Source organism: Anneissia japonica, unplaced genomic scaffold, assembly GCF_011630105.1.
Source record: "Anneissia japonica isolate Jap-2015-1 unplaced genomic scaffold, ASM1163010v1 scaffold37741_len14840_cov256, whole genome shotgun sequence".
NCBI lineage: Eukaryota > Metazoa > Echinodermata > Crinoidea > Comatulida > Comatulidae > Anneissia > Anneissia japonica.
This window is the reverse complement of record NW_022735489.1, coordinates 1-12,668: the sequence shown is the minus strand read 5'-3', so window position 1 is coordinate 12,668 and position 12,668 is coordinate 1. Positions and strand designations below refer to the sequence as shown.

The window sequence follows — 12,668 nt, the reverse complement described above, 5'->3', positions numbered from 1 at the left end:
TTGTTGAATTACCTTGGTCACGCACATCAATCCCGGGATGTTTGGCAACCCGGGTGGTATTATTTTTTTTAGGTTTACATCAACCACAACTCAGGAGTTTTCAGCCCAGTTATTGCAAAATCCTGAGTTGTTTCCAGAGTCTTGCTTGCAGTGTTAAAGTATAAGAGTACTTTCCAGTAGCTGAGGAGGTTGAACGTTGAGTTTGATTGATTCTATATCCACTGAGCAGAGAAACAAAAAGTACATGAGATCATGGTATTATGTGCTATAAATCTTACAAATTAATAATCCAAAGTAGCGCAAAAATAAATAAAACATAATCATTGATTGATAGACAATTAGCTCTCATATAGGCCTATTATTTAAATTCTAAACATATGTTGATAAATTGTGGGTTACAGTAACAGCACTTTTTTTAATTTAGCTAGTTGATTAAGTTGATAAAGTAGTTTAAAATACTAATGCTTATGAGTTTATTAATAATGACAATAGTGTAATGCAGCAATGATAAAAATGGTTATCGTAAAAAGTAATAATATAAATATATGTACTGTACTAAAAATTCGTATTTAAATTTATAGTAAGAATAATTTAAAGAGAGCTTTATCATCAAATATTTTATTCAAACATGGTACATTTTGCTTCTTGTTTGTTTTAAATTCAGTATACTGACCGTACCAATCCACTGGACAAGCACCTGGTCACCATGCTTAATGTTGAAGACTTTGGTACTGGTCCCCCAGCTGCACAGATGTTTGGAAATGCTGGCCGTGAGCACATGAAAAAATATGGTAAGAAGACAATTCAGTGACATTTAATCTATTACCATTGATTGATTGATTGATTGATTAAATGTTTCATTAAATGAACCCAAGGGATGGAGGTTGCTTAGCAGAAAGGTACAGTCTTTTTAATCCCCATCGCCTTGTTGATTTAAATAAGGACCGAACATTTTCATTACATGTAATGACTCGTACAGTGTTTAAAACTATCATACTGCCATCTTGTGGTGAGAATTATTTTTTAGTTTTGATGATTCTTAAGGAACGAAGGATTTTCTATAAGTGTAACAGTAACAGTGTGTTCGAGTATGTCACTGAAGGATTTGGTCAATTTATCTTGGGACTTCATCACTTAATAACAATTCCGAGAATCTTGTCTTATTCAAGGTCACAGTACAGTTAGGAAGTCCTTGATAGTCATCCAATGAAATGAACTTTTAATAGGGACCACAGTGGAAATAAGTTGCTTTTTTGTACTTTCCTGTGTTTTTATCCTTGAATGTATTTTACTTATAATTACTTGAATGAATAAATAAAATAAAATAAATAAAAATAATTTAACTACTACTATATTTTGTTTTTGTATCCAATTTCGACTTAATAACATTTTTTCATATTAAAAGTCTATTAAAATTTATCATAAAAGCAAAGCAATATTTATGTTGAATTGTTAGTGAGCCTCTTACTTAAGTGTGCTGTCCCTGCTTGGGTACTCAACACACAAAGTACCTATTTATGTTGAAATGTCAGTGAGCCTCTTACTTAAGTGCGCTGTCCCTGTTTGGGTACTCAACACGCAAAGTTCCTATTTCCCTAGTGCTTTCCCTGCCAGTTCTAATTTGTGTGAACAGTTTAACAGGGAAAGGAAAGAGACAGAATCTTCATGAAGGGTTTGTAAAAGGGGAGGGGATGATGTTAAGGACAGTAACCTGGTTTTTGCACATCTCTTTCCTGGAGTGAAGGGTATTTTGATCCCTCTCAACAACGAAAATCGATATTGGAGACCCCTAGTGTAAAGGCCCACACCTCAACTGTACAGAAAACCGAAATGCAAGTACTATATTCAATCTGAAACTAAAAAACGGGAAACTGATTTCATTTGATAAACTTCTGTATTCAGGATTTAGTCATTCAGTAAACATACATTTCCTATGAGTTCCAGATTTTTAACTTAAAAACTACAAGAATAGAAAATTAAAAATAAAGAAAAAAACATGTAACAAAAAAATTGTAATTTTTGTAGTATTATTTCAAATCATTTGGTAGTGTTTGATTTTGTTTGAAGGATGGCCTATTCACAGAAATGTTTATGTTTTCATTTTGCTTTTCTTTCTGGTAATGTGTTCCTTGTGAACACTCATCCGTGTAAATAAATAAATAAGCATTCATATTTATTTATTTACACACCTAGATTTTTATAAAGTAATCTCTTAAAGTTCAGGGGTAGGTCTTACTCTTTATTTAACCTTAAGTAATAATTAGTAATTTTGATAGTTAACTTTTTAAAAGAACTTTAAATTAGAATCATCACCAACATTAATGAGTGTTCTTCCTTTGGGTTTAAAATATGAACTTTGTAATTTACTAAGCCTGTCAATACATGTATACCCTATATTGCTTTTAGTTTACTGTCAATGTCCTAGTGTATCCCTAGGGGACTTCACATCTGGATGAACCCTGCATGCTTACACTGGCTTACTGAGTGCCAGGACAGCTTTCCTTCTGTCAAAGTTTGTTGCATGTGTTTTACTAAAGACAAAACTCAAGCATGTTTTTAAATGCCATATCTTAAGGACTAATATTCTAATCATATATTATGTCCTCTTTCATTTTTTTAAAGATGCTTTTTTATACAAATTGTCAAATAAACATTTGTATGTATGTCTTAACCAAGCTGTATATGTGAGATTTCATGGTATGTTGCCCCTTTAAAAATCCTGTAATGCTTCAATTTAATATAGGTACATCACTCACTTGTTCAATTTAATATAGGTACATCACTCACTTGTTCAATTTAATATAAGGTACATCACTCACTTGTTCAATTTAATATAGGTACATCACTCACTTGTTCAATTTAATATAGGTACATCACTCACTTGTTCAATTTAATATAGGTACATCACTCACTTGTTCAATTTAATATAGGTCCATCACTCACTTGTTCAATTTAATATAGGTACATCACTCACTTGTTCAATTTAATATAGGTACATCACTCACTTGTTCAATTTAATATAGGTACATCACTCACTTGTTCAATTTAATATAGGTACATCACTCACAGTAATGTCTTACTGTTCATTTTAATCTTCTTCAAGTTCAAACTAAAATGTTTTGGTCCTGATTATGAGCTTAACCATTAGCAATTCCTGGTCATTGTATTGTTTTTCGCTCAGAAGGCAACTCATCGTTTTGAGAATTGAAAAAAAATAACCTTATTTCCATCCAAATCTTTCAGTATGCTTTACCCTTTTCTTAGTTGAAATCATAATATGTATTGACGTGTGGCATGATGCTTTTTGTTATCAAAGAGTATTTTTATGATTTATGGCAGTTATATTTACCAAATAACAATAGGCCAACTCTTCAAACATCTGTCTTTGTTCTTTCAGGTACCAACCCCAATCACTTTGTCAAAATCGCCTACAAAAACCATAAACATTCAACCAATAACCCGTAAGTTATTGCAAATGTTTAATACAAAGACATTATATAGAAAAGATAGATGAAATGGGTCAGTCCAATTATGAGGAAAGTAGTTATTACATTTTAATGATTAACAATGTGCATTTAAAAAAAATATGTATTATTACCGTACATCTATATTTGAAGCCATAAGCCCACTCACTAGTTTATATCATTGGAAATTGGATTGTGTTAATCGTAAGTGTTCAAAATAAACTTACTGTGAAATTTGTAATCATAGAATTTCTAATCCTAGACATGTTTTTACATCAGAGCCAGATTTATTGAAATACTGACTTGTATGGAAAGTTATTTAGCATTATTTTGAGTTATGTAGTTACTCGATTTCAGAAGGTCTGCACCCACCACCAAAAAATCTATTTCTAAGTTTTCCTTTATAGTTTGCTAAGTATTAAAAGACAAAATGTTTCAGAGTTTTTTAAATTTTTACTACCCAAAAATATGGCAAAAAATATTTCAAAGTATTTGTGTGGGCTTATTAACTCTTAAGAATATGTAAGTGTAATACAGAAATTTATATTATGTTTTTCCGTATTACACTGAAACTTCAGTTTTAGATATTTTTTACATAGTATCCAAACCTTCCGGAATTGGAGGTATTATAAGGTAGTATAATACATACTCCAAGTATCGAAATGCACGCCATCGTGCCGGGATTCAATATTTCAACATTAATTATGTCATCATCAGGATGACATATGATGATGACATAATTAATGTCGAAATATTGAATCCTGACATGATGGCGTGCATTTCGATACTGGGAGTATGTATTATACTATCTTATCTGAGATTAGCCATTAAACCTTTCAGTTTTTGGAGGTATTATGGTGATGCAAATTCTGAAAATGGGGTGACTACATTTAATTTTACTAACCATGCTATATTAAAGATTTGATTACTTTTAGAATTTCAAGTACATTTTATTTTTGTAAAATTTGTTATAGATATTCTCAGTTTCGTAAGGAGTATTCCATGGAAGAGATTAAAAATTCCCCTGTTATTCATTCACCTCTTACTAAATTGCAGTGTTGGTAAGTTTTTAATTAAAAATTGTTTATTTTTATTGATTTCAATCTCTGACAATGAACAAGAGCGACTGCTGATTGGTGCGCACGTTCCTCCACGCTTAAATATGGTACAGGCTCAAGTTATTATATTGGGTTTTTTGGAAGAGCTAATAAGATTTTTAAATAATTAGAATGTTTATTTTGTACAAAACAAATTATTATTTAGAATGTTCATTTGTACAAATCAAAATATCTTAAAATTGAAAAAAATAAGATTTCTTAACATTGAAAAAAACAAAATGAATATCAAGACACGATTCGAACTCACAACCTTAAGTTCTTTAGAACACATCCTTAACCGACCGTACCATCCATGCAACTTGCCCTATTAGTGGTAATGGCACTATGGTACAGTCCTTGCTGAAACTGCTGTTTTGTTTTGTAGGTGTAGGGGGAACCATGGGGTCCAACTTGAAAAAAGCGATGAACGTTTGTTGAAAATCACCTCTAGTTTATGTACAAAATTTCCTGCACGTTTCTTTAAAACTGGCGACGCTGGACGCTTTTAAAGCTCTTGTATCAAGAACAAGAACAGTAGTGAGGCTCTGGGGTCAGCGCCTTGCGCAGACCAAAAAATATATATCATATCAAATTTAGACATTCTCAGTGTTGCACATTAAGAGTATATTATTAATATGTATTTCCTGATAACCTTAGGGATGATGGATGAATGTAATTGCCAAATAATCTTAATAGCATTAATATCATTCCATAAAGTATGTCCATTTTTCCCTGTGTTGTTGTAGCAGCCTTAACTCTTGTGCCAACGATGTGAACAGATCCAGCGACCAAAATTCAAAGATCCTAGTTTGGTAGAATTGGCACACTTTTAATTGTGTAATTTTGTTATTGGTCTTCTTGTTATTGGGATTCCAAAGAATAATGAATGTTAATTAAAATCTAGTCTAAAGTAGCATCTCACATCTGAAAGTTTACAACCTGGTTAAGATTATGACCATAACAAATAATAAATAAAATAAGATTGAAATCACCAGGTAGGCAAAAACTGGTATCTAGTGAGCGGGTGTGAATTTCATCCATAGTATAAAATAAATGTTGTTCTAAGTAGCCTTGATGAGGTTAGTAACAATATAGGCACCACATAGGACAATTTGTGACAAGCCTCTGGGTTGTCTATAATTCTTGAGTTTAATCTAAACAATTTCAAGTTCTGGTGGGACAGGAACATTTAATGGCAGGACATTGAGGCTTTCTTTAACAAAAAAGGCCACGCTTTCTCCACGGCGATCCTCCCGATTTTTGAAGAATAGCAAGCAACTACTTGGCAATAACAGTTGATCATTGTGTATGTTAGAGGAATAACACAATTCCGTAAAAAAATCTGTTACTTATCCCATTGATCTCATCAAATCTATTTTCTCTTAACTGTATTTCATAAAATCTCTATTATTTCATCAAATCTACATATTGGTAACTCATCAAATTGTTTATCATTATCTCATTTATATATCTTTAAATATTGCTCTTATGTAGTCCGACATCAGATGGGAGTGCTGCCGTAGTTGTTTGCAGTGAAGATTTTGTTAGAAAACATGGACTGGAAAGGAAGGCTGTTGAAATTGTAGGTATGGAGATGGCAACAGACCTGCCAAGCACCTTTGAAGAGAACAGCTGTATGAAAGTAGTAAGTTTGAGAGTCAATTTGGGGTTTCATACATTGTACAATTAATACAACATTGCTGGTGGTCTGTACATTATTGGGAGTACATCCAGTGTACATGGGGTATGGTAGCAATTTGTGTCCTTTGCAGTTGTAATATGTATGCTCATACAAGTATTTAGCTTATGAGTTTGTGATGAATCATAGAGTACTACAGTGTGACATCACGGCAGTCTGTGACATTATTTGTTGCTACAATTACCAATGAAGTCGCTACGTCCGAGTGACGCCACATCCAAGCCATAGTTTCTATAGCTTTTTAAACTGATGAATCGTTTCCTGTTAAATTTTATATTTTATTTTGATTTTTATCATGAGAAAATAAAAGTGCATTGGATGATAAATAGTATTATCACCAGTGGATCTATTTTGCATACCAAAATTCTCATGTGATTCTAAAGTTTTTATTTAAACATTTCTAATCCATAAATTATAATGTTTTAAATACCTTTTTCAGCAGGCTTTGGCTATGCCTGAGTTTTAGTTTTCAACAAGTATGTTTCATGCTGTTTTTTTTGTAATTACAGCTACTCATCTGAGATTTGGTTAAAATGAGCTTTACTAACATTTCATTTAAATTTGCTGTGCATGGTGATACCCATTGGTACTGACTTCCGTGAGACAATTGATAATAAAGTAGTAAAAACATGCAAATATTATGAATTTGTGGGAGATAGGTTATTTTCAGGGAGATTCTTGCTTGCGGGAGTGCGAGAGGCCGTCATGGTATCTAGGGGGACTCCCTTAACTTGCAGGAGTGCGAGAGGCCATCCTGATATCCAGGGGGACTCCCTCAACTTGCGGGAGTGCGAGAGTCCATCCTGATATCCAGGGGGACTCCCTCAACTTGCGGGAGTGCGAGAGGCCATCCTGATATCCGGGGGACTCCCTCAACTTGCGGGAGTGCGAGAGGCCGTCATGATATCCAGGGGGACTCCCTCAACTTGCGGGAGTGCGAGAGGCCGCCATGATATCCAGGGGGACTCCCTCGACTTGCGGGAGTGTGAGAGGCCGTCATGATATCCAGGGGGACTCCCTCAACTTGCGAGAGGCCGTCCTGATATCCAGGGGACTCCCTCAACTTGGGGGAGTGCGAGAGGCCGTCTTGATATTCAGGGGGACTCCCTCAACTTGCGGGAGACTTGGGACACCTATAGTAGCCATAACAACCATTTTACTAGGCTCAAATCATGTTCAACTAGTACTTACTAGGTTTGTTTAATTTTTCTAGGTGGGATATGACATGACAAAGAAAGCTGCTGAGGCACTGTTTCAGAAAACTAGCTATGTTCCAACAGATGTGCATGTTGTGGAGCTACATGACTGTTTTGCAGCCAATGAGCTTATCACTTATGAAGCTCTTGGCCTCTGTCCACCTGGTAAGCAAGAACTTATAAACATTCAAGTATTCTCACCTCCTCTCAAATCTACATCATTTACATGTTACGTTCACTTCTAAGAACAAAGATCTAAATTCCTCAAAGTTAGACTAATTGAGCACAAATAGGTGACCATTGAATGCCTGATGACCTTGCTCCTTTCATCCCTTCCCCCACCTTCTTTCTCCATTTTACTTTACCTAGATTTCAGAAGTTAAGTAAATTAAATATTTTAATATGCCTTTTAAATTTGCTCATTTTACTACTAATTTTTTTGAATATTTAACTAGATATTTTATCTATAAGGAACATTTTATATTTTAAGCATATTTTGTGTGTCAAAGGTCCTCCACTTGACATTTAGGGTGTTCCTGTCTCATGGTCTTTTGTGCTTGTTCTTTGCTGTTTCTTTTTTTGTAAATGTTAAAAGACAGAATTTTTTTAGCCGGAATGTAGTACCCAGCTATAGAACAGCTATCCATGCTCAGCATGGAGTAACGCCTACGTGTTCTAGTGCGAAGATCCGCAGGCCACCAACCCTTAAGGGGCCCCTTTGGTTCCTCTACGCATGAGAGTCCAGTAGGGTCCTCTCTATACCACCCTGATCCAAAATAACTTTGTTAATACATAATAGCCTAATGTGGGGGTTGGGTGCCCAGCCAGCCACCACCACCCTACATATGTCAAAATTTTTTTTTTAAATTAGATAAAATATTCAAATTTTAAATCTGAATGAGTGCCATTTCCGGGCTTTTAAAGGTCCCATAATTTTTTACCGTCAAAGATTGCCATTTCCGAGCGTCTTGATGGGGGTATTCTTAAAATTTGCTCCAAGGGCCACTGATGCTTAGGGGCCCCTTCGGTGCTCCTACCCATATTGTCCAGTAGGGTCCTCGCTCTGTAGCATCTGATTCAAAAGGGCTTTGCTGATACATAAGAGCATAATGTGTCACTGACATCGAATTTAGGACATATATTATATTAATCCAGTGGGGTGGGTTGCCCAGCCAGCCAGGACTCACTACATTTGTAAACATTTTTTTTTTAATGGAAATAAAATATTCAAATTTTAAGACTGAATGAGTGCCATTCCCGGGCATCTAGAGATACCAAAATCATTATTTGCTTTGCGACTCCCAGTATAGAATAGACTATAGGCCTTTGATTAGACCTTTGACCTTAGACCCCGTGAGGGGAGGGGTGTCTAAGGGAACTCCCGTCGAGAAGAAGTCAATAATTTTTGTCAAGGAACACTGCTTTGAAAAAGCATATTTTTACCATCTGAGAGTGCCATTTTTGAGCGTCTAGAGGGTCCTATTCTTAAAATTTGCTCATCTCAGTCCCAACCATGGTGAGGCTGAGGTGGGAATACCTATTGGGCCCCCCCGTCAGAAAATTTCTGGATCTCCCCCCCCCCCCTGAAGTAAATGAATAATTGTAGTGTTCTGTATACATAGAGTACAACAGTCGTTTCATCATTGGTTACCGTTCATTACGCCTAACTGACTTCATAATCTTAATGGTTTAGAATTGGCTTTGTGGAATAGGCATTTTAAAACCTAATAATTTATTATCAAAATGTACTAAAAACATCAAAGCTCGCACTATATTAGTTATTGAACACACATTTAATCAAAGAAAAACTAAGATACAACATCTTGATAATTACCTTAGAAATTGGAATCAGTGTACAAAATGGCGTCTGGTTGAAAGCATTTTGTGTCGCAGATAGCAGCAGAGTAGTATCACATGGTATCGTGACATAACACTGTAGTACTCTATAAGGAAGCCTGTCTCTTATACACATCTAGATGTGTATAAGAGACAGCTGCTGAGGCACTGTTTCAGAAAACTAGCTATGTTCCAACAGATGTGCATGTTGTGGAGCTACATGACTGTTTTGCAGCCAATGAGCTTATCACTTATGAAGCTCTTGGCCTCTGTCCACCTGGTAAGCAAGAACTTATAAACATTCAAGTATTCTCACCTCCTCTCAAATCTACATCATTTACATGTTACGTTCACTTCTAAGAACAAAGATCTAAATTCCTCAAAGTTAGACTAATTGAGCACAAATAGGTGACCATTGAATGCCTGATGACCTTGCTCCTTTCATCCCTTCCCCCACCTTCTTTCTCCATTTTACTTTACCTAGATTTCAGAAGTTAAGTAAATTAAATATTTTAATATGCCTTTTAAATTTGCTCATTTTACTACTAATTTTTTTGAATATTTAACTAGATATTTTATCTATAAGGAACATTTTATATTTTAAGCATATTTTGTGTGTCAAAGGCTGTCTCTACACAACAAACATACACACGTTATATGCACGTTATCGTCTAGGTGTATCTTCCCCTAACTACCAGCCGGTATGTCAGTGTATAGCAATGAAGTCAAAATGCTAGAATGACACCCCGGTTTTGACAAGTGTAATCGTTCCTAGCGCTCTCAGAAACCTGAGACGAGTATACTCGACGCTGGGGCACGCACGTGTTAAAAAATGTTCTTATTTTAACACACTTTTTAAACATAAAACATTATTATTCTACAGCAGCGTATTACTGTACTGTATTATAGTACAGTGTACACTAACTGCAAATAAGGTACTGGTAAGGTTTGTTGGTTTTTCTACTACTACTACTACTAAAAAATAAAAACCTCACTTGTGGCATTTTAACTTAGCTTAATTTATGCTTATTTTGTTCTTAATTTTTCCGCAATTTCGACAGCCTCATTCTTCTTATAAAATGTGCTCTTATAAAAAAATGTAAGTGATGTTGCTATTAAAACGTTACTCGTATCATGATGATCCTTTTATACAGTATACCCCGTCACGGGTTCAATAGCGTATACATACAGTATAATTATGCTTATACCTCTGTATATGTTTTCTGTCGATGCCAAGAATAAAAATGTTAATTTGTTTCAAATGCTTCTAGTTGTTTGAATCATCTCATTTACAGTTGCTTTTAATCCACTCTTTATATCAAACTTTGCTATTGTTCATTTAAAAGCAGAGTTGATTTTGAATTTTTATTCGTAATTTATACAGTAGTATTTTTCATTTGGGGAACAATTTGCTTATTTCTCCATGTCCTCCACTGGTAATTTTTCGATAGGCCCTATCGCTGTGTTCATGGACATATAGAGATTAACATGAGAAAATGCCTTCAAATTAGTCTACTAGGACGTAAGAAAGCAAATTTTTCCGACCAGGGCCCTAGGCGGCCCCCCCCCCATTCAAAAGGCTGGATACGGGCCTGGATAGTTTAGCTACCTCTCATGAAGTATTCATAATCATCCTTAACATATTTTGCACATGCCCTATTTTCAAATCTGTGTCAGCCTGATATTAATGATCAGCTGCTCTGTACATCATGATGGGACCTAGTTTTCAGCCCTTCTATGGGCTTTGTATTTGAATCAATGCAAAAATAAAACCAATGATTGATTTGACTCGGTGGATTCTGAATTTTAATACATTACATTTACTGTCGGTCAGTCTGCAAATACAATACAAAATTCTAAATAGTTGTTCAATTAAAGTTTATTAAAGTCTTCGCTCAATGCATGCGAAGGAAGTGTTTTATGAATGAATTAATTTTGCTAAACTATCCTATGGAAAGAAGTTGCTGCCTGCCCTAAACTATCCTATGGAAAGAAGTTGCGCCTGCCCCCCCCCCCCCCTCTTTGTATTTGCCTATGTCATTCACATTGTGTGTAATAGACTGTTGTGCGGAAGAAAACAGAGATAACACCCATAGGAAACTGAAGATACCATAAAGCATCAAGCAACACATTTGTTGTCCATGGCCTTGCATGCACCACATATCAATTAAGAACATAGATTGAAGATTTCATCACAAAATAAGGTTGATCATCTTCAGCTCAGAATGCAGGCTTGGGACATGGTAGTCTTTACGCAGACCTGCGTGTGTGTGTTTGTTTACTTATCCCCGGAAGTGAATCAGATATGGGCTGTTAGGCCAACCCTACTTCACTAGGTCAAATTTGGTTGATGATTCCAGTTACAGGAAATGATGTATAAACTATAGTATTAGTAATTACAGCTTGATTCATGAAGTAAACTGCCAACTCAATACATATTTGTAGCCAAATTGTAGAAAAGTTTATTAAAAAAAGTTTGAAATTAAGGTAACTGTATGTCAATAAAAAGGAGGCAATTGACATCAAATTTTCCTTTTTACATTGAATTTAAATTTAATGAGCAATCAATTTTCTGAACAAGTTAACTGGTTAAACCATCAAGTTATTCTTACTTTACATTTGGTTTAAAGTTAAGGGTCAGTCAGTATCATCTAATTGTCCTTTATTTTTAATTTAGTGAACTTAAGTCATTAGCTATAATGATTATACTGGACATATATATGTTATGAATTATACTGTATAATTATATTTATAATTATAATTATACTGTGATTCCTGATGATGACATAATTAATGTCGAAATATTGAATCCCGTCACGATGGCGTGCATTTCGATACTTGGAATATGTATTATACTATCTTATACTGTATTTGTTTTACAAATTCAATCAAATTCCATTTGTGGACATCTGGGGTCAGCTGTTGTGTTCCATTGGAATTTTAGTAATTATTCAAACTGTAGGTACATGTAACTTATGTGGCAGGCAGACCAGTTAAATGCCAAGTTCCTTCCATAGAACATTAATATTTTGTGACATGTATTGCATCAACACTTGGATACCGGATATAACATAAAGCAGCTGTGCTTACTCCAAGTTGAATTGTTTTTATGAACATCGTAGGATGATCATTACCAAAATGGACATGAACTTCACCAATGTAATTTGTTCATGTCTGTTTGCAATCATATACTGGCATATTCAGAGGATAAGAGGAAACACATTGTGATCGATACTCATAATGGCTATTTCATTCAAATATATATTTATATATTTTTTTCCATATAACAGTAAGTTCTGTAGATAGCAAGCTTTTTTTTGTTTTTACTGTGGCTGACTATGTCCAATGTCAGGTCACATATCATATGGGACAATGT

At 34.8% G+C, this 12,668-nt stretch overlaps 1 protein-coding gene across 1 annotated transcript; it reads left to right on the top strand.

Moving 5' to 3' along the window:
* Positions 1–643: 643 nt before the first annotated feature.
* On the top strand, positions 644–7,621 carry LOC117116626 (non-specific lipid-transfer protein-like; the record flags this gene model as incomplete). Its single annotated transcript, XM_033260701.1, has 5 exons — positions 644–791; positions 3,398–3,461; positions 4,439–4,525; positions 6,056–6,206; positions 7,474–7,621. Coding segments are annotated over exons 1-5 (535 nt in total), but the record flags the coding sequence as incomplete, so codon positions are not given.
* Positions 7,622–12,668: the final 5,047 nt, after the last annotated feature.